This window comes from Osmia bicornis, chromosome 2 (assembly GCF_907164935.1).
Source record: "Osmia bicornis bicornis chromosome 2, iOsmBic2.1, whole genome shotgun sequence".
NCBI lineage: Eukaryota > Metazoa > Arthropoda > Insecta > Hymenoptera > Megachilidae > Osmia > Osmia bicornis.
The window spans coordinates 2,384,422-2,406,009 of NC_060217.1; the positions used below are offsets into that span (position 1 = coordinate 2,384,422).

General features: G+C 29.1%; 4 protein-coding genes across 15 annotated transcripts; 2 read left to right on the forward strand and 2 right to left on the reverse strand.

Annotated features, from left to right (window-relative positions):
* The first annotated feature begins 820 nt into the window (after positions 1-820).
* Positions 821-3,330, forward strand: LOC114874081 (alkylated DNA repair protein alkB homolog 8). The gene is made up of 7 exons (XM_029183010.2): positions 821-1,182; positions 1,262-1,493; positions 1,573-1,695; positions 1,786-1,983; positions 2,083-2,468; positions 2,544-2,699; positions 2,769-3,330. The coding sequence occupies exons 1-7, from the start codon at positions 1,075-1,077 to the stop codon at positions 3,312-3,314; spliced, it is 1,749 nt and encodes a 582-aa protein (XP_029038843.2). The 5' UTR covers positions 821-1,074; the 3' UTR covers positions 3,315-3,330.
* A 103-nt stretch (positions 3,331-3,433) lies between these two features.
* LOC114874084 (putative high mobility group protein B1-like 1) lies at positions 3,434-6,425 on the reverse strand. 8 transcript variants are annotated; one of them, XM_046289535.1, is made up of 8 exons: positions 6,109-6,425; positions 5,969-5,993; positions 5,784-5,822; positions 4,893-5,070; positions 4,640-4,758; positions 4,417-4,559; positions 4,185-4,359; positions 3,434-4,109 (listed from the first exon to the last, which is right to left on the reverse strand). In XM_046289535.1, the coding sequence occupies exons 4-8, from the start codon at positions 4,999-5,001 to the stop codon at positions 4,047-4,049; spliced, it is 609 nt and encodes a 202-aa protein (XP_046145491.1). In that variant the 5' UTR covers positions 5,002-5,070; positions 5,784-5,822; positions 5,969-5,993; positions 6,109-6,425; the 3' UTR covers positions 3,434-4,046. The 8 variants fall into 8 exon arrangements, with proteins under 8 accessions (XP_046145491.1, XP_029038851.1, XP_029038852.1 ...); XM_029183018.2 differs by lacking the exon at positions 5,784-5,822 and adding an exon at positions 5,334-5,416 and having other exon boundaries at positions 5,965-5,993; XM_029183019.2 differs by having other exon boundaries at positions 5,965-5,993.
* A 138-nt stretch (positions 6,426-6,563) lies between these two features.
* LOC114874082 (exosome complex component RRP45) lies at positions 6,564-9,520 on the forward strand. Of its 5 annotated transcripts, none has more exons than XM_029183014.2 (11): positions 6,940-7,169; positions 7,368-7,476; positions 7,556-7,650; positions 7,749-7,971; positions 8,055-8,272; positions 8,351-8,578; positions 8,647-8,780; positions 8,861-8,940; positions 9,003-9,129; positions 9,214-9,285; positions 9,427-9,520. In XM_029183014.2, the coding sequence occupies exons 2-10, from the start codon at positions 7,411-7,413 to the stop codon at positions 9,276-9,278; spliced, it is 1,236 nt and encodes a 411-aa protein (XP_029038847.1). In that variant the 5' UTR covers positions 6,940-7,169; positions 7,368-7,410; the 3' UTR covers positions 9,279-9,285; positions 9,427-9,520. The 5 variants fall into 5 exon arrangements, with proteins under 5 accessions (XP_029038845.1, XP_029038847.1, XP_046145475.1 ...); XM_046289519.1 differs by lacking the exon at positions 9,427-9,520 and adding an exon at positions 7,255-7,312 and having other exon boundaries at positions 9,214-9,408; XM_029183012.2 differs by lacking the exons at positions 6,940-7,169; positions 9,427-9,520 and adding an exon at positions 6,564-6,839 and having other exon boundaries at positions 9,214-9,408.
* Positions 9,399-11,481, reverse strand: LOC114874085 (histone deacetylase complex subunit SAP30 homolog). Its single transcript, XM_029183024.2, has 3 exons — positions 10,274-11,481; positions 9,764-9,991; positions 9,399-9,677 (listed from the first exon to the last, which is right to left on the reverse strand). The coding sequence occupies exons 1-3, from the start codon at positions 10,442-10,444 to the stop codon at positions 9,549-9,551; spliced, it is 528 nt and encodes a 175-aa protein (XP_029038857.1). The 5' UTR covers positions 10,445-11,481; the 3' UTR covers positions 9,399-9,548.
* Positions 11,482-21,588: the final 10,107 nt, after the last annotated feature.

Below are 21,588 nucleotides of genomic sequence, written 5' to 3' on the forward strand. Positions count from 1 at the left end.
ATATAGCATAGAGATATTAATATGCAAGGTTGCATTATTTTATTTTGCATTTTAGAAAAGCATTGTGAACTTATAACTTTGTAATCTACGGTACACAATTATCCAAATAATAGCTGATAGCGAAAGTGTTAATTTGTTTGAAAGTATACTACTTCCCTTCCACTTGAATTATTTTGAAAAAAATAGAATTAAGTTATACCAATATAATTTTACAAAGGAAGTACAATAATGCTGCCAAATTTCAAGATATCTAATGTTAATATTAAGAAAAATATTATAATTAATAATAATATAATACTTGCTTCTAGGTTACCTGTTTTCGAAGGTTTTATTTATTTAGGCGTATGAAGTGATTACAAATTTGTTTTACAATTATTTTAATAATGATCTGGTCTTGTAGGGTGTCAAAATTGTGTCTTTTCAGAAGTCTATGCGTGGTGGTGCGGTAAAAGAGTGACTGGTAAAGCAGAGGGGGGTGCTCGCTTTGTAGTTACTGTTCTGGATGACCAGAAATTCAACCCGTACGCCATCTATTTACAAACGACGGAGACTACTCGACAACTTATCGATCGATCTTCCGGTTCACTAGCACCTGCACCGACAAGATACTGTAACAGTATCTCGTCGGTGATTGTAAGAAGTTTTTAACGTCTTACCGATTGTCAGAGGATCAATCGATAAGTTGGCAAGTAGTTTCTGCTGTTTTTAATAGATGCCACCAGCTGTTCACCTTGTTTTGGAAAATCGATCGATAAATTGTTGAGTAGTTTCCGCCGTTTTTGTATAGATGGCGCAACGGTCGAATCTGAGGTTACTTTTTATGGGTGATTTAATTTTACAATTAAATTATAATTAAAGTTTTAATTTATAAATCAATTGTAAAATATAAAAACAAACATTCTTACCTCTTAACATCGCTTAATGACATATAGTATGTACATGTAATCGAACCCAATGCAAAGTACCAATACTATTTTCTTATGATTATAAATAAATAAATGGAAGCCTACTGTGTTCAATGCTGTATTTATATATTTATAATAAATAAGTGTAATTTAATATTTATTAAAAATAATGGTATTGGAAGAAAAAATGAGTAAAAAGAGTCATCGTAAACAAAAAAGGGCTCATTACAGACTTCTTAGAGACATGAATATTAATTGTTGTGATAATCCTACAAAGGTTAATATTTAATTAAAATGATAATGTTCTGTTACTAACAGTAATGTATAATTTATACTGATGTTATATTTTATTCCAGTACATAATGATTTGCAATGCTGGTTTAGTAACTGGGCTTCAGAGAGAAATGTTACAACATATTATAGATCCATTGATTAACAAATATGATTTAGTAATGCCTTTAAACAAATCATATTGTTTTATAAAATTGTATTCAATAGAAGATGCTGCTTGTTTATATAACAAAATTCATGGTCTAATAAAGATTAAGGGGCAGAATACACCATTGTATGCAGCATTTACAGAAGCAGGTATATAATAAATTTTTAAATATTCTTCAAAACAAATGAAACATAGAAATGAAAGTTATGTATTATAATTTTGTTTTAGTTCCTGAGTTAGATTGTGAAGATTGGTCTAATGACTTTCCACCTGGACTTAAATTAATAGAAAATATTATAACTGAAGAAGAAGAAAAAATGTTAATTAATTCAATTAGTTGGAGCAATGAAGGTAGAAAAATTTTATTACTTTTACATAAAACATAACATATTAGGATTTGATAAATTTATGACAATATTAATATTTATTTTCTGATATCAGAATCATGTGACCTAAAACATAGGAAAGTCAAACACTTTGGATATGAATTTCAGTATGGTTCAAACAAAGTAGATCTTGATAAACCTATTACTCCTATTCCTGAAGATTATAAATTTTTAAATGTGCTATTTGAAAAATATCACAATGTACCATATGAATATGATCAGCTAACAATTAATCACTATTTACCTGGTCAAGGTATTATTTTTAATAGTTAAAAATGAAACAAATTTTAATATTATGTGTATATCACTATGATACAAGTACAAACAAGCTGGCAATATTTTTCATTTTAAGGTATACCCCCACATATTGACACGCATAGTGTCTTTGAGGACAGTATACTTTCATTATCATTAGGTTCTGCATGTATTATGGATTTTAAACGAGAATATATAAAAGCGGCTATTCTTCTACCTCCTCGTTCATTGTTAATTATGTCCGGAGATGCTCGATATGCATGGTCACATGGAATTTATCCTAGACATAATGATATGGTGAAAACTCCAACTGGAGTTACAACGCAACCACGAGGAATAAGAATATCGTTTACATTTCGAAAAGTACGTAGCGGTAATTGCTTATGCAATTTTCCAAAATACTGTGATACCAAACAGGATGGCACCACCACTATCATAGATAATAAAGCTGCTACAGGATTAGAAAATTTATATGTACACGAAGTAAGAATTATAAACTATATTTTATATGATCTTACTTGTACATGAAACATTATTAATTAAATTTGTAACACATAGGTTTATGACCAAATCTCAAATCATTTTGATCAAACAAGACATAAACAATGGCCTAATGTATCAAAATTTCTTCAAAGCTTAAATATGGGTGATATCTTATTAGATGTTGGTTGTGGAAATGGTAAATATCTGTATGAAGAAGAACATATATTCAAGGTACTGGAATTTCAATTTACATGATTTCTTATTACATAATAATCTTTCTAATAAAGGAAACATTTGTAGATTGGATGCGATAGAAGTCAAAATTTAATGAAAATATGTTATGATAAAGGTTTTGAAGTATTTCTATCTGATTGTTTATACTTGCCATACAGAGATGATAGTATAGATGCAATAATAAGCATAGCTGTAATTCATCATCTTTCAACTAGTGAAAGAAGAAAACAAGCTATTTCCGAATTAGGACGTGTTCTTAGGCCAAATGGAAAGTGTTTAATTTATGTATGGGCAAAAGAACAAGAAAAAGATTCCGTTCAAACAGCTTATTTAAAATATGGCTCAAGTGTAAAGGAAAATGTTGTATGTACTCAAAAAATAACAGAATGCGGTGTATCGTTACCGATACATGAAAATCGTACAAACTTTACGTCCACTGATATGCTTGTTCCATGGAAAAGAAAAGGAGGAGGAAATTTTCTTAGATATTATCATGTGTTTGAAGAGGGTGAACTTCCAAAATTATGTTCCGAAGTGTCTAGTTTTATAATAGAAAATATATATTATGATCAAGGTAATTGGTGTGTAATATTACAAAAGAAAGATAAATAAATTAGGTGAAACAATACGTTGTTACAAATTTACATTGCAATTCTTACCGATTATATTCGTGGCTAAAACAAATCAGAAATAAAAGGAATAATTTGGTTAATAAAATAAAGATGCAAGGATTATAATATTTTAAATGATTTTATCTTTATTGGAAAAAGAACAAAATACATGGAATATGTATTCTATACAGGGTTTTAGATATAAATAGTCCCTGATATCTAGTTTTATCATTATAAACATGAATAATGCGTAATTAGACAAGAAAAGTGCACTGTACAAAGCTCACCTTGCTTGACTTTTGTTATTGTGCTTCAATTGTGTATAACATATTTATTAGCAATATAGATGATCGTTATCATCATTAATAATAATAATAATAATATTTTTATTATTATTATCACCAGCATCATCGTTTTCATTATTATTACTATTGATATTAATGTGTATTAGGTATCGTTTGTAGATATATTAGCACACCTTATTCACAAAAAATAGCATCCAATTATAAAATTAATGTAAAATGACAGCTTGTTGCAAATACTATTTTCAAAAGTTATAACCAAATTTGATACAGAAAAATCTTTAGATATTAATGTCAACAGTGTACTTAATATATACAACGATTGACAATACTAAACTATTAGTAAAATTGTTATACATTTTTAATTGGCGAGTGCTTGAATTAGGACAAAGTACACTGTCCCTTCTTCCTCAATCAATTAAGGAAAAAACTTATACAGGCCCAACTTCTTCCGGATCATAGTTTTTTACTCTTTTATTATATGCAATAATTTCCTAAACAATTAAAATATTAAATTAATATTTCATTTATAAACGCATAAGTATACATATTTGTTGAAATTGTCTTACTCTTTCATATCTGGCTCTATCCTCTTCTGCTATTGCCATATATTTTGATTTAGTTTGAAGATCTGTACTCATCCATAATTTTCCCAGCTCTTTGGCAATATCACCTACTCCCATTTCTGGATGTAATTCTCTCATTTTTCCGCGCAGTTCTTGACAAAAATAGAAAAAGGCAGACCTAAAAGAACACTTGTAAAGTAAACATCAAATATCAGTTAACATTTTTAACACATACAATGCTCTTTTGGGTGCATCTTTATCTCTGTATCTTTTTGTTCCTCTACGAGTTGGTCTTTCTGTTTCTTCATGACCTGTGTAATGTCTATCATAATAATACATTTTTTTATTGCAATGTGCTCCATCTTCAAGGTGTACAATCTATGATAACATATAGTTGTGTTAACATATACCCTATTAACATATAATATCCTTGATTATAACATTTAACATAATCTTACTTCATTTTTCACTGGTACTGCATTAATGATAAAATTTTTACTCTGAGTATTTGACCATTTTGCTTGATTATTTGAAACACTGGATACATTCCCAGGTTTCATTACAGATTCACCACATTCTAAGAATTAAATAATTAATGTATGTATCCATAAATTAATATATTAAATCGGTGTTTACAAGTTTTATATTATTACGATATATATTGTTTCTATACAATAACAGTATAAATATTTCTAAAACATAAGAATTTACCTGGTGTCATGTTTGTTTGACCAACGATCATTGTATCTCTCATTCCAGAATTCAAAGAATTATCACCAGCTTTTGTGAGATAAACATTCTTTCTATCAGATGATTCCATGATTGAATAAAATTCTTATTCACAATGAGTTGCTCAACAAATTAATAATCTTTCCAAAACCACAATAATCTGTATGTGACATTTATCACTGTTAGAAACTTTATTTCTTTATACTATTTTACAAATAAAATTATATTTCAGAATGGAAGTAATTGTATTATAAGGACAATATATGAAATATATTTTTTAACTTATGAAACAAAATTTAAAAGTTATTTTCTTATTCTTATATATTCAAAACAATAACATTCAAATATAGTTTGAGTTCTATAGCAATTATATACTATTCCATATAATTTTTTAAGAGGCATTAAATATTAAATACCACTTACCACAAATATGTATATGAAATATAGTATAACAAACTGTTGTCATGACTTTAATAAAATACCATTATGAACTATTTTCCCACATTCTATATAACAAACATAAAAGAATATTTAATTTTTTAATGTAAAAATATCTAAGTAATTTATTTACTGCAAAATTATATTACAGATGAAACAAATGATATATTATCTTTATAATAAATTGATACCATAATTAATAATCTAAACATACTGAATTTAACGATTTAATTTAAAAAATGATGATTATATATTTTTCATAAGATTATGTTGGACCCTTGCAATTTATTTAATTTTATTGTATAAACATTTTTAATGCTGAACACAAACTATGTTTTTAAGAATATTATAAATTGGAACTTAAATTGTACATAGTAGATCATATATGTTCACACAAATACTTTCATAAATTCTGTATAAAATTTCAAAAATTACCATGGAAACAGAGAAGTACGTGTGTAATATATCATCTACCTTCCCAGAAAAAAAAAATTAAAAACAATTATCAATATAAAAATAAAACATTTCTAAGAAGAAAAGGTAAAAAGAATAGTAAAACATTCAAATGCCTTAGGATACGCAAGTAATGAAGGAGGCAAATGCAACATATATTTACCTACAGATGACGTACAAAGGCAATCGCTGCTACAACAACACAATATAAAAGCTATTTTTCGATATACAACTCAAAAGAATTAAATGATGATAAACGGAATAAAATTAAATAGGGAAGGTAAACGATAATGTAACAATAACTTACCACGTAATAATTAAAAGCAAGCGTTTCAAAGAGTTCGTGAAAAGCGACTATAAGCAACGCAGAATGTAGCTTATTAAGCATCCATTCTACAGATCGGCCCTATCTATACGCATCTATCCGTACGTATCACGCGTACCGTGATCAGCATTATATACGAAACACGTACAATACTTAAATGCAACTTGCATCAAATACTCGAATTAAGATTTCTTGAAATTCTGAATATTCACAGACACAATACTCGTTAGTTATTGACCCATAGAATTCGGATTATTGACGACAGAACTCGACATTAAAAAACAGATCGCATAAAGCAAGCTGATTGAAGCAGATATGACCGGGCATGGCCACTTGTGTGCTGTGCACATACACACATTATTCGCGCGCGCGCGCATTTATACATTGACTTTTTAATATTATTTATTGTATACAAGGTTTTAAAGTTTCCATTTCTTTAGCAACTATACTAGCTTTTTTACTTCGACTACTATCTCTAAAATTAGGTTACAGTTATTAACAATGTAGAAAAATGTTTATTTCCTGTCGGAAAAAGCATTAGGGGAAGTTCATATGTTAAAAGTACGATTGTTTGAAATATCAACATTAATTTCAAACAATTATTTATTAATAAACATGTATTAATGTGAAATAACTAGAAAATAATCTAGTCATTAAATGTATATATCAATTTTAACTAATACAAAACTTATCAGTGCATTATAAAATTAATGGTATGTAATCGTTGATTTTCGCGTTATATAGTATAGATATAGTGTAGGTGTTAATAAAAATAAATTTCTAAATTTATTTGTAATACATATTTTATCTATATATATATAAATTTTTCAATAATCTAATAAGTCTGATACATGTAAATGGTTCTTATGCTTACACTAATTAATGCAACCAATATCTCCTAATACATTTCCTGAGTATTTCTAAATGCATTACTTTTATGTTATATGCTTATATTTGGCAGAATTTTTTTATTAATAATATACATTAATTGAAAAATTTGCAAATGGAATAATTTTCATATAATGCAAGTTTTTAATCAATTTGTAAGTTGACATTTTTGTATGGACTATTGAAATCAAAAAATGTTTTCAGATAATGAGATCTTTTCACTTATTTTATATTTTACAGATATACGAAATAATTGATGTTTATTATACTTAATAATGAATAATTTAATAATCTTGAAGTATGAATATAATATTTTATATTGATACTGAAATTAAAGGTTATATTTATTTTAGGAATGTTACACGTGTTTGATGGTATAAATAAATATTCAAAACGATGAAGGAATCTTTACTGACAAACTGTGAAAGGAACTTTGTAAATAAAGCTGTAGAACAAGGAACGGTACGAATTACTAATTACTACACCTAATTACTAATTTGTACAAATTTTGGATTTGAAGGATAATTGAAACATTTTTTAGCGATTAGATGGTAGAAATTTATTGGAAGCACGGCCGGTTAAAATTTATTTTGGATCTAACTGGGGTAGTTGTATGGTTTTACTTGGTCAAACAAGGTATATTTAAATTTCTATTTTTTTATAACTAATGTCTGTATTGTATAAATGATATTTAATTGGATGATAAAGTATAATTATGTATAATTTTGTTATAGAGCAGTAGCACAAGTAACATGTGACATTCAGCAACCCAAGACTTCTCGCCCCAATGAGGGCATGTTGCACATAAATGTTGAACTTAATGCTTTGGTGGCACAAAATTTTGATAGTGGTACACAATCGGAATTATCAGTATTAATTAGCAGGCAGCTTGAAAAATGTTTTAAAGATTCAAAATGTATAGATTTAGAATCTTTGTGTATCATAGCAGATAAAATGGTTGGTAATATCTTCTCTCCATTTCTGTAATATTGATTTATTTAAATACATAATTAATATTAAATATTAAATATTTCATATAGGTATGGAATTTGCGTGTTGATATCAATATTATTAATCATGATGGCAATTTAATTGATTGTGCATCTATTGCAACATTAGCTGCTCTTGCACATTTTCACAGACCAGATGTAACTTCAACTGGAGAAACCATTATAATTCATCCATTTTGTGAAAAAGATCCTTTGCCTTTAACATTATACCACTATCCAGTATGTGTATCATTTATAACATTTGAAAGGTGCGATTTAATTTAAAAAAAATTTCATTAAGTAAATTAATTTAGAAAATATGTTTTTAATAAAATTTTATTCTTTAGTGGAAATACTGTTATGGATCCTACCTACATAGAAGAAAGGGTTGGAGTTGCTCAGCTAACTCTTGGTATAAACTCATATAGAGAACTCTGTTGCTTACATTTTAATTATTGGACAAAAACTATGACTGTACAAGATGTTATATCAGCAGTTTCTAGTTATGCTGCGAACTATGCTACTGAATTAGTACAACAGATTAAAGAAGCAGTAACTTATGATATAGAAGCAAGGTAAAATTTAAATCAGTTAATTAAGTTGCTATAGCAGAACTCTTTTAATTTTGAATTTATATATTTAGGTATAAGAAAGATGATCGCAATACACATCGTTTTAAGGAATGTATAACAATGAAAAAATTAACTACAATGAATAGTGAATCTATTAGTATTAAATTAAGCAAATGGGGTAAAACAGAGACTGTAGAACCTGATGGTAAATATCTTTATGATTTTATCATTATAATATGAAAGTTATTGTACTTTAATTAACATTTATTTGTATTTTCTTTGAAGTACAAATGGAAGAAGAGGAAAATAACAAGTGTAAAATTATAAAACCTGGAGAAGGTTCTGCTGAACTAATAGTGGATGCAGTAAGTAAAATGAAATGAATATAAACTAGTACAATTAATATAATTATATATTATTTCTGTAGAGTACATCATTTGGTGATGGGGGACCAAATACATGGAATAACACGGAATCTTCAGAAGAAGAATCAAGTGATATTGAAATTACTGCTGAAATAAAGAAAGAAGAAACAAAAGTGGTGGATGATATAGGTATTTTTATTCGCGTACCTTTAATTTACAATATTTTTTTATCATTACAAACATAAATAATTAACTATGTTGGGGTACTTTTAGACTTAGGTGGAGATAGTGAAGAAGAAATTACTGGAGTACTTGATTCAACCCTTTTAATGCAATAAATACATAGTAAGTGATATTAACAAACAAAAATAATTTTTCAAAATCTACTTATTTTATTAATGTTTATCGTATGACCCTAATGACAATTAAAAATTGAAGAAATAAACAATACTATAATGTGCTTCATTATACATATATTTTTTTCAGTGTATTTTATACATAGATCTTACAAAATACCTATGTCTATTAACAAGTAAAAATCCATACATTCGTTTCTGATCTCACTAGTAAAAGATTACAATAACAAAACTCATGAAATGATGCCTAGGCTAGGTGGTGTCATTACTTAAACCATTCTTTTGATCTAATTTATTGGCATTGGTTTTAACTGTATAAATGAAGAAGCTTAACGCTTCTTTTTCAACTACTGGGATCGTCTTGAAATGCTTCATAAGGGTCTGAAATAAATAATAAAAATGGTTAGAGATAACATGTTTTGGAAGTTCATCTTTTACACTTATAATATATTAAATCAAATACTTACATCAGCTAATTGAGCTTTATTTAAACCTGGACGTGTAGAAACTTTATAATGCCTCTTGTATCTCCTTAATGTACCAACTTGTAACTGAAAAAGATCAACCTCGGGAAGGTCATTGTCTGTTTCACCAGAATCTTCTTCTGAGTCCTTACGTCTACGTTGTTGCTGTTGCTTAGATCTTGCACATTGTATTACTTGTTTATGATAATCACAGATATATATGTGACGGGCCTATTAATAAATCAAACATGATATTATCTAACTGTACTCAATACAATTAATTTTAAACAAAAAACTAGCATTGACGCACGAATATATTAAATACACATCCAAATAATATACAAATATATATTTTATGTTGAATAGTACAAGTATTTGATCATGTACAATATCTTTCATTCACAATAAATGATATTTAAAATAATTTGAAACAGAAATAATATAAAGTAAATTTGAAAAAAAAAAAATTTCTGAACAATGTTTAACATAACTTTCTGTTATAAATAATCTTACCACTTGATCGAGATTAAGTTTCAATCGCCGTTGAGTTACAGTTTTTTGTATACGTTTGCTATAAGAAGCGTTGCCAGCTGGTCGAGTGCATCGTTCACCCTCATCTACAAGGCAACAGATTTGATCAGCAGCTCCTCTGGAATCTTCTTCACCGGTACTGAATCCATTCATTTTTTTTTTATTTTTAACATCAACTAAATCAGTATGAAGAATATGTAGAACTTTAACAACCTCGAATTGTTTTGACGTATTGTATTTGCGTCAAAAAACAGTGTGTCTCAATGTAAAATATACTCCGGGACGTCTACTTTTCACACTCATAATTTCCTGGCGAATTTCATTTGTCAACATCTAATTCGTTGAAGAAATTTATTTCCCCGTTACCGGTATAAAAGAAAACCTTTATCACGGAATGTCTATTCTTTTATTTTAGACAAAGATTCAGGCTCACGAATCGATAATTTAAATAGTAGCGTTTGCGTATTACGAAGAGCTCGGTGTTAAACGATATCATATAACATTTCACTTTCTTTCTCTCACAACATTTTAACATACGAGTTATTTTTATGTATCAGCTGTAGCTACTGCATGTACTTCGAAAATTCTATTAAAAGACAAACATTTAACAGTGCTATTTCCTCGTAACACGTTTATGTTCTTACAGAATTCTTTAAAATTTTATGAGTACAACACTTCACCTAACTTCACCGCGTTTTATTATTTATATACACACCTACATTGACTCACACAAAATTGCGTGAAGGTGCATATGACACATATATATGTATATTTTGTGTTTTAATACATACATCTATATATATGTATACATAGTGCGTGGTGGAGTATCTATTCAGTAAATTCAATTCTACCAACTGTGTGCGCCATCACTGAAAAAAGTAACTTTGCATTGTATAATTTGTGTTATTTCTTATTATTTATTAGTATTCAGCTTTTATGTTTTTTAATATATCCACTAAAACAAATATATGTGAATTCATTAAAAGGAATTTAATGAACAAAATAGTATCAAAAAGTTATGTATTGATTGATCATTCTCCACATCATAAAAAAAAATATAAAGAACAAAGGGAATAATTGTGGAATAATTAATATCTAGGTAATAATATTTATAAAACATCCATTTAGTAAATTATAGCCTTTTCATATTCCTCTACTGAATATTGAGTATATAGATGAAAGCAATAATGTTATTTAAGCCTATGACAATTAGAAATTTAGTTAATATATTTATTATAAGTAATTAATACGTTACTTGTAGGGTTATTATAAACTACATTATAATAAGAAATTAACAGAATGTTAAACCATTATTAAATATATGTTAATCAACTGCAATGTACATATTTAACTGTTTTGTATAATTTAATATTTTTTATATTTGTAAGAAAAATATTTTTGTTATGCTCTATCAATTAATTATTTATGAAATACTTGAATACATAATATACTTAATAGAATTATTATTGTAAAAGTATATATAATAAAATAAGTAATAAAAACTTATAAATTATGTTGTTATTGGTTTTATAAGCGACCTTATTTTAGTCCTTATATTATCAAACATATATGTTGAGAGACATTTTATGTAGCATTTATATTTAGTTTAAATATATTTATAAACTTCTACAACAGAAGAAACATTAATTCGTTTAGCAAAACGTATAGATATACGTATATCACATACTATACATCTATTTTACATCACGTTGGCGGTACTGCAATTTGCGCCTCAATATTTAGCTTGTGGAACTTAGCGCCATCTACGATAATAAGAAATCCTAACCTTAATAATTTAAATTATTTATTTGTTACGAGATATTTTGAAATGCGTTAACAACCGAAAAGAAGTTTTACTACTAAAAATATATTTATTTAGTTAAATGGATGGAGCATCCTTCAGTGCAAAGTAAATGATGTACTGTAGACTGCTTTACACGCATGATTTTTCCCGCCCTTTCTACCAGTAGACATTTTATTGGGGGGGTAAAAAGAAACGCTTCAAAACATAAAAGGTTGATGCTGATTGGCTTACTTTTTGCGGCTTATCTGAAATAAGCCAATAGTAATACAGATTTTCCCCATACACTTTCATATGCCGCACAAGTGGCGTGGGGTCGCGATATTCGAAGCTGAGAATCCTTTTAGCTGTAGAGGATCGTCCAGGTAAGAAAAATCCAAATATTTTTCTTTCCAAGCGTTGACAGATTTCAGCGACCAACAATTGATCACTAGGCTATTACTGCCATATGATACACGTAATACGAGCAATTATTTAGTGAAGTGCTACTGTGCTGCGTACTGTGCATATACCTTTTATTTCTACACAGCCGTCATAGCAAATGGCTGCCCAGAGATGTGTTTAGCAAGAAGGTTCTCGTGCACTTTGTTATCGTTATATGTTGAATCGTGGAAAGATATCGCGTGACAGTTTTTATTGTCGTAAAAACATAGATATTCCAGATTCGTAATATAAAATGTCGGCGTGGCCTGTGTCACGAGTGTTTCGTCATAAATCAACCGTCAAGGCTATAACCCGCGTACGATCGGTCTCTGTTTGGCTACTTGCGCCATGCAATGGCATATATGGGATCTTGTACTATAGTACTTACCGTAGTTTTATAGTGAATAATTTGTCGCTTAGCGCATAGGTTATAATGATGTGCATGGGGTATTTAGAAAATCTGTGAAAAATAAGTGGTACTTTTAGTCATCAGTTTGTTATTCATAACATATTTTATAATATATTACAAAGTTTTTAATTTCCCGCTCACATACAATTCTCTAGTCGTTGTTAGATGTACGTAATGGACAGTGACATATTTATGTTCTGAAATTAGCATTTTTTACAATAAATATAATATACCTAGTATCGTACACTTCGTGTTATTCGTAGTAATTGATTTGGTGATTGTTAAAAAAGGAGAAAAAAAAGGAGTGTCACGTACACAGTACGTTTATACATAAGCGTCTCTTAAGCGTCTGTTTTTACTGTATACGCCATATCGTCAACAGAACATACGTTCTATTCAAGGCGGCAAAATAACATTTTTTCCCTTCAATTTATACGCTGAATTGGTATAATAAAAATGCAATATTTTTGTTAGTCTCTGAAGTTTGTCGACGTAATTTTCCTTTCATATATTTAATATTATAAATAAAAGGTGAATTCATTATAACACGAGAAGCTGATTGTACATAAAATGGTGGGAATATAATCAATGTACGGAAGACATGTTTGCAATACGCACGTCACCGTACTTGTTGTGTGTGCGTAATATGATCTTACATGTATATATAGTCCGATAGAGATATATATGTGATATTATTTGTCTCTTTTGCTTGTGTTTATAACACGTTATCGAAATCAATTTTTTTACTTTTTCTTTGAAGATATTCTTTTTGTTTATCGTATATAATATACTCAGATACTAAAATCGTTATTTATTAAAGTTAGCGTTTATGCGGTAAAAATATAATCAGTTATTCAATACTGTGTTTTGCATATTTTATAGAAAATTATTGAAAAAAGAAATAACCCAAGTATCGGTAAAAATAATTTTTTAAATACTTATTTAATTAACCATATTTGCAAAGTCAACAGTTACTATGTCAATATATAATCAGAAACACAATTTTTGTGTTTTATTTATATAAAAGTGATTAAATTTCTTTTCCAAGTGCATTCTTTTTTTATTGCATCATAAATTCTATAGTATGGGTACCTAGTATTTTTTCTTTATCAAACGTCTGATGTGAAATATGTCGATAGTTGTATCGGATAATATCTCAGTCATTCTCTTCATATTTCAAGTGATGGATCAGAGATAAGATTCTTTTATTCATAAATTCTGATCGCACGGTAAATAACGTATATACATTCGACGTTTTTTGATAATAAATGATTTATTTTTCAACTTGAAAATATATACATATGTATACATTAATATATATAAAATTAGATACATAGAAAACGAAAGAACTTGCAGTGATTATTTTAGATTTTATGTTTACACAATCTGTTGTATTTAATAAGATCTAAGATTTTTTATTCTTATTATCCAATCGTTTTGAATTGTGCGTGGGTAATTTAAAAACAAATTATCACAGTTATTTTGCAACTTTTCAGCCTTTTAGGTCCTCTAATGTAATGTAAAATTGTTTAAAAGTAATATTATAATAAACCCCGAAGAGGACCTACACAAAAAGTTGGATCTTTGTAAAATAAAGATTCTGGTACTTAATTTTTTTTTTTTAAATTATACAAACCAAATTCGAAAAGATTGAATGTTAAAAATAAAAAATTATAAGTCTTCTTAATTTATAGTAACAGTATAGTTTAAATGCATAATTAGATTAGTAGAAAACAATATATTGAACTTACAATTCACTTAACACATAATACGCAACATTATGAAATCAAGAACAAAAACTGGTTTTTCAGTTTTGTATACGAGGATATAAAAAGTGTATTACCAATACGTTCAGATAAATTACAATTGTTTATAATGCGCGTGCATTTGTTATTGAGTTTGTATTAATGAATACTAATGGATCCGAGTCGGGACAATGTAGAAATTAATTGTGAATAGGTTACGCACATTGTGTTCTCGATTACTTGTTCATATCGAAGTAAAATATCGAACTTCGAGTTTTTTTTATTTGATACATACATTTACTTGATGATATAAAGTAAATAAATTAGATTGATAACAGATAGAAAGTGACATTTGATGAGAATGTAAACCTATCAATAATAATTTATTACAATTGAATTTCAAGTAAATTATTTTTTATTGCAAATTAGATTGAAGGTAGCATATATGACAGAAATTTTTTTGCAAACTTATTAATATTCATACGCATATTTATTCTCTGAAGAATTCTATTTCACAGCAATGAAATAGGAAAAAATTAATGCATTATGTACATTGAGCATTCTATTGTTGCATAAATACTATTTTATTCTACTAATATATTTATACAACCTCAAGTATGATTTAAAACACTTTTAGATGCGATACGATATCTCTACGCGCATTAGTAAATCGATTATTGAGTATTAACATTTAACTAATGTTTATATATAGTACAATTTATGTGAAGCTGGTATTAATATCTCACTTGCGCTGTTAAACTTACATTTTACGCAAAATCACTTTTTTTAATAAAACATTTATGTTTTATGAGTATGTTCCTTAAAAAATATTAATAAAAGTAGTAAAATTAATTCTTTTTAACAAAACAGATTTAGTATTATTAGAATATTATTTAAGAATGTAATAATATTTATTTATTTATTTTCTTCTAATAATTTTAAAAATATCTATTGATTTTTGGTACTTAATATTAATTTAATTTTTAATTAAGCATCTTCTGATTTGTATTTATATAATACTTATTTGTTTCGTCATTTTTACATAGTTTTGTTGTTATATCATGAAACGTATTGGCACAGCTTCATTATTTAATTCGGAAACACCCTATGTATAGAATACATATACGTTTACATAATTTCTTATTAATAATTAAATGATAATATGCTATAAAGTGTATGTATTTTAGTTAATCTGTTTTTCTTTGCACGATCAAAGTGCATTTATATTATCTGCGATTCTTTTAAAGTAATAAACAAATGAATTAACTGCATATAAAAATATTTAAAGGGTCAATATATAACTTTTAGGGAACATTATTTAAAAGATTCTAAAGGTATAAGAAAGTTTTATATTCCACGTGCATTCTTGTGACGGGAAGTAAATCTCTGCCTTGAAAAGGTTAATCCTTTCATTTGAATGCGGGCATCCCAGGTAAAGAGTAGTTGAACATTACCTTCAATTCCTTAACATAAGCTCCCAAGAAGCTTTTGAACTAAACATGTTACTTACAATACTTTCATTGTTCTTCCAATATATATTTCCAATGAATTTTGAGTACAAAATTATTAATTCACAGAAATTTTTATTACACTCAGTAGAAAGGACATATTTGATTAAAATAAATAATAATTTTGTCTATTAACGTGCGAAGTAGTATTATATACGTATATATGAAATTTGTGGAATTTAAAAGAATTCTAAATTCTTAAACTCCCAATTAAAATATATTCTACAAATAAAATGAAATAATTTGAGGAATGAGTAATACAATAAAAATATCGAGTTATTATCAATTGTAGTAAATTGACTTATTCCTCGTCAATAAATTCTGTTCTTTCGAAACGTGTTTCTTTACCACATCGTAATTATTATACTGCTATAAGACATACTTTCATATTCCCGTGGACCATTGACCCACATAAAAGTTCCTGATACTTCCTAATTAATAGTGTACATCTGTTCCAAAATCATAGTTTCAAAGAAACCTTATATTTTCATTGTTTCGAGATATTACTTTTTTCTGACGATCATTTACTTTTATTCAGCAAAAAAGAAATCAAAATTTAGTAGTAAAAGTTAAATTTTTGTAATAATCATACAAATGGAAAACAGAGAAGAAATAATGTTAAATAATTGTTTTTCGATCAACAATCCATAATATTAGTGTCTTTATTAAATAGAATTTTAGTAGATAAAGTTTTAATGAATAGATTACAAAGAAATATTATATTGTTCAGAAAAGGATTTGCAAATTTACTGTTACATATTTAGTCTCTCCTTAAAGTTTCTGGATCCGCCCTTTATAGGAATACTATGGGAACAAACGGCTATACATAGGGATTTAAGTAATTGTTTACAGTTTCTTTTGTACACCAGCTTTCATTTTTGTAGTTACCTGTTCGACCAGTTTTTATTTAGGCAATTCCAATGTATTATTCGAGTCAGGTATGTGGGTGAAGCTAGAAGAATGTTTACGGTAATTGCTAGAGCTAATCGAACCTATCTTTACGACGTCAAAACGGTCCCCTGCCGGCAAATATAGCATCGAAATAAATTCGTCCGAGTAATTATCCGTGCTGTAAAATCCGAAAGAAGTTGAAATAGCGGATTTTCAAGTGATCAACTTTACGGTTGTTTAGAATTCCAATTGCCCTGCGCCATTTGCAGACCAGTCGAATTTCAATAAAAAATTTGACGACTTTGAAATTAAATCTTATTTTAATTTGTTAGTAATAATATTTTCGATATAAAAATCAAAGGAGTAGAAAGTATATTCTGTGAAGTAAACTATATTAGTTTTTATATTACATTAATTAAACACCCAAGCGTTTGCTTAATATTATTTTATTTACAAAAATAAGCATGGTGTACATAGAAAAATTACTATATAATTAGGAAAAATATGATATGCAAACATAAATAAAAGATTCTATTTTGATTTACTCTGATAACTTCTCAGTGTTATCACAATAATTGTGCAGATAAAAATTACAGTAAATTGTCTTATCTATTGTATTCAACAAGTTTTATATACGCATACAATTATAAAAAACGTGATTTCTGGAGATTAGCATAATATTGCATAACGATCTGCGCAATACTGTCTCAATATTGTTTTTCTCTAAAAAAGAACAAAAATTTCATTTTGATAAAACGATACTTTTATGCTTAACTATTTTGATAACAAATGACACTGGTATTCGCTACAAGTATTTCCATAGCATAAAAATATTTCCCTTGAATTATAATGGAACGCAAGAGCAATTTCAAATATAGGAATAATAAAATTGAAAGTGATCTTGCGTAACACTGACAGGCACGTTCAACGTTATACATGTATACATATATGTATGTTAGCTCGCAATTACCATTTATTCGATGTCAAGAAAAAAACGGGAGAACGTTACATATATACAATGAATTCGTGGTGATATATTTAATATATAAAGAAATAACATTTACGCGAAAAAGATATTAAATATTTCGCGTTGCTTCTTTATACAGGTGCATCAAATAAACGCAAATATAACGCTTATGTACATATAGCATGAAGTATGTATATGTATGTAAACGTTTGGCATTGGTCCATAGTAGATACACTCTCGCTCAAAAGTCATAGGGCACTCCTAAAATCTCATAAATTCCTGAAAAAATTACTATCATTAGGACATTTAAAGAAAAGCAATTATTATTGAATAAATAAAATTGTCTCATTTTTAGAGCCCATTTAATTATAATTTTTTAATTGTTTATCAAATTCATTATCTTTATATTATGTAGTTTAAAAGTTTTTAAATATGCGATTAAATGTAAGAGTATTATGGATGAAATGTAAACAATTTGATTATTAGCAGGCTTGACCAATATATTGTACAAACAGAATATTCTGATTTCCATGAAGCATTAAGTCAACTTGCCAAGTATTCAGATATAGACAATGGGAGGAGGCATTTATTTTCAACTCTTATCGGTCAATTAATTTTAATTTTGCATTTCATTGCTTTTATAAATTGAACATACTCGTACAGACATTTTATTGAGTGCTATTTTATTTAGATATAAAAAGAACTAACGCGTTATTTTTATTTAAAGCTTCAAGTGAGATATCATGTTTTTGTGAATGAGGAATTATTGAAAAATCAATAGTGATAGTGTTAAATATTTAATTCGTTTAAATTATATTTATGAAATTTAATACACCCTTAAGATAAGTGGAGTACCTTTATTATTTAGAATTTATTATTGCTTAGGAATTTTAAACATTGAAACATATGAGTTATTGATCAAGTTTTTAGTGAATTACATGTTTTAATGTACATAAATTTTATAGTAAATGAGTTTACTACATAATTAATTTTAGTTAAAAAATCAACTTTTCATACTACCATTGACCGATATTATTTATCCGCTTATAACTATTTTACATACGTATTCAAAGTGAAATATTAATTGAAAGCTGAACAAACTGTATATGTTTATATGCATGAAACATGCACGCATTTGTTATCGTAATTTTCAGGCAATTATACTTTAAAAAGACATTTTCAACCGAATTACCATTTTGTAACAATGAAATCTATTATCAGCGGCATAGTTACAGCTTTATTTTTTATGTTTCTGTGTGCTTCTTATTTCTTACGCATCTTTGAAAAGTTATAAATTTTTTCAAAAATTTTGAGAAATTTTAGATTCATTAATAGTTGTGCAAGGAGGTTTATACCTTGATATAAATCATTATTACTTTCTAATTTTGACATTTTGTGATAGGAATCGCATGTTTTGAGGGAGATCGGTTGAATTCGTATAAAATCGGTTGGTTTCGTATAAAATCGGCTCGCTTCGCTCGAACGAGCATCGCGGTACCAACACGAGTCGAGAATTTGAAGCCAGCACTCTCGTTGCCTGCTGTGCCTTTTCTCTTTCGTCGTATGTTTCTTTTTCTTTCTCTCTTTCTCCTTCCTTTCGTCATCAGTACCTCTCTTTTTCTTGCTACTCCACCATTTCCCTTGTTCACCGTGCCCCTTCTTGCATTCGTTCGTTCGTTCGTTCGTTACGTTGCCTAGCCCTGGGAATGCGCGGTCGCTGTACCTCTCTCTCCCGCGCAGTTGCTCGCCTGCTTGCTCCCTCGGTTTCTCTCTCTATTTCCATCTCTGTTTCACTCGCTCACGCGTCTTATTGACCCGGACCCGGTTCTCTTCTCCTCTCTCTCTCACTCTCTCGATTTGCCGGGTTACCTCCAACTCACCCGCCTCTAGATTGGGGGTTGAGTGGAAAGAAAGGAAGTCTGACGTACAAATCCTATGATATACATTTTCATTTTGTCTTACCAATGTATGATTAAAAAAAAAATTATTAGAATTCTGAAAGGTTATTTCTTATGTTAGAAATTTCTTATGGAGCTCGCTTTGGCCGTTTAACATGGCAACGTACGCTGATCGTTCCCACGATACGTTTCCATATTAGTAGATAGAATCTTTCTTCTGATAATTAGAATTTTATATAGGGTATATTATAAATTGTATTTCATATTTAATACTCAAATTTTCTTGTAGGCTTATAAAAAATCATCATTCTCGAAATTATACTACGAAGTGAAAGGTTAATTTTATTCGTTATTGTAATAAAAAAACTAGTTATGTTTTTCGGGGAAATGACTCATTCTAATATTATCGTTCGTAGAATTTTTAAGAAAAAACTAATTTTTCTTGTATCGAACGTTATATTTACGTACGCTACCACAAGAGTAGCTCTAGTCAAGCTATGCGTCTATACAGACTGGAATTTGATGATTTCATTATATATAAATTGAACAAATTCAAAGATATGGTATATCTTTAAAAGAGAATAGATAAAATATACATAAATTAGATTATCGAATGGGGGTAGTTCAACGTTTGTATTTGTTAGGAGGTATGTGATTAGGGAAATTTAAGAACTAAAAGATAATTTGATACAATTGGAGGAAATTGAAAAGGGATTCCTTTACAATTTGCTTTTTTGTAAATTTTAAAGTTCTTCCATATCGACTGACAAGTGGCATGGAGTATAAGAGTTCTTCAGTCGGTAAAGCCGACTTGACACGTAGGAAAAAGGGTGCGCGAAAAGCAGGAAGTGCCAATGTGGAGCAAATTCCAGTGACCGTAGCAGTGTAACGAAACTAAGAAGGGTAAAAAAAGGCGCGAGAAGAAAGAGCGCACGGCGACAAGTCAGAGTTGGTGCGTCTTCCTCTCCCTTTCGCTCTCTTTCTCTGCCTAAAAGTTGACCTCGAGTTTCAAGGGTAGAGAAGGGTTTGCAGTCGTTTGCCCCTCTACCTTACCGGGGACTACGAGCCATGGCTCTCGAATTCTCTACGAACGGAAGAGAGAAAGCGACGTTGCCTTGATGCGAGTAGTGGTAGACTCCCGCCATCCCCACCATCGCTGAAATGTAGTTTGATTGGTCGGCGTACTCGGGTTTTCCTTTGTGAGCGGGCGGGTGAAAGCGTGGCTTGGCAACGCTGTACGAGTTCGCCGGCGTCCGCTGGAAGGAAGGCTAAGCTCGTGCGAGTGGAAAAAAGACAGAGAAACGCAGAGAAAGAGACACAGCGAGAAGTAGCGAGTGAGACTTCGGGTCGAAGTGGAAGGGGATCGGATTGGAGAAAGAGAAAGAGAGAATATACAAGCGTCCAGCCAGCCCGTCCTCGCCAGGTTCGCCCTCTGTGTGTGCGGCATCGCGTGTAGAGTCGGTGGCGAGAGAAGCAATCCGCGCGTAAGCTTCTCCATGTGAAAAAGCTGTTACGCGTCCCACTACCACTGTGAAACAGTCGAACGTCGGTGTGCATATACATGTAAAAGAAGCATTGCGTCTCTACGCGAGCGTGGTGTCGCATAGAGTGCGTAATTAGCACTGTGTGTACCAGCAAGTAGAAGAAACGTCACG

Excerpts from the sequence above, each read along its gene's own strand:
- LOC114874081 (XM_029183010.2), top strand. The coding sequence starts at position 1,075 with ATGGTATTGGAAGAAAAAATGAGTAAAAAGAGTCATCGTAAACAAAAA. Across the intron at positions 2,469-2,543 it reads AAAATTTATATGTACACGAA|GTTTATGACCAAATCTCAAA; the intron begins GTAAGAATTATA and ends TGTAACACATAG. Across the intron at positions 2,700-2,768 it reads AAGAAGAACATATATTCAAG|ATTGGATGCGATAGAAGTCA; the intron begins GTACTGGAATTT and ends AAACATTTGTAG.
- LOC114874084 (XM_029183021.2), bottom strand. The coding sequence starts at position 5,001 with ATGGAATCATCTGATAGAAAGAATGTTTATCTCACAAAAGCTGGTGAT. Across the intron at positions 4,360-4,416 it reads GATGCACCCAAAAGAGCATT|GTCTGCCTTTTTCTATTTTT; the intron begins GTATGTGTTAAA and ends GTGTTCTTTTAG. Across the intron at positions 4,110-4,184 it reads ATAGAGCCAGATATGAAAGA|GAAATTATTGCATATAATAA; the intron begins GTAAGACAATTT and ends TTAATTGTTTAG.
- LOC114874082 (XM_029183012.2), top strand. The coding sequence starts at position 7,411 with ATGAAGGAATCTTTACTGACAAACTGTGAAAGGAACTTTGTAAATAAA. Across the intron at positions 7,477-7,555 it reads AAGCTGTAGAACAAGGAACG|CGATTAGATGGTAGAAATTT; the intron begins GTACGAATTACT and ends AACATTTTTTAG. Across the intron at positions 9,130-9,213 it reads AAAAGTGGTGGATGATATAG|ACTTAGGTGGAGATAGTGAA; the intron begins GTATTTTTATTC and ends GGGTACTTTTAG.
- LOC114874085 (XM_029183024.2), bottom strand. The coding sequence starts at position 10,444 with ATGAATGGATTCAGTACCGGTGAAGAAGATTCCAGAGGAGCTGCTGAT. Across the intron at positions 9,992-10,273 it reads AACTTAATCTCGATCAAGTG|GCCCGTCACATATATATCTG; the intron begins GTAAGATTATTT and ends ATTTATTAATAG. Across the intron at positions 9,678-9,763 it reads ATAAAGCTCAATTAGCTGAT|ACCCTTATGAAGCATTTCAA; the intron begins GTAAGTATTTGA and ends TATTTATTTCAG.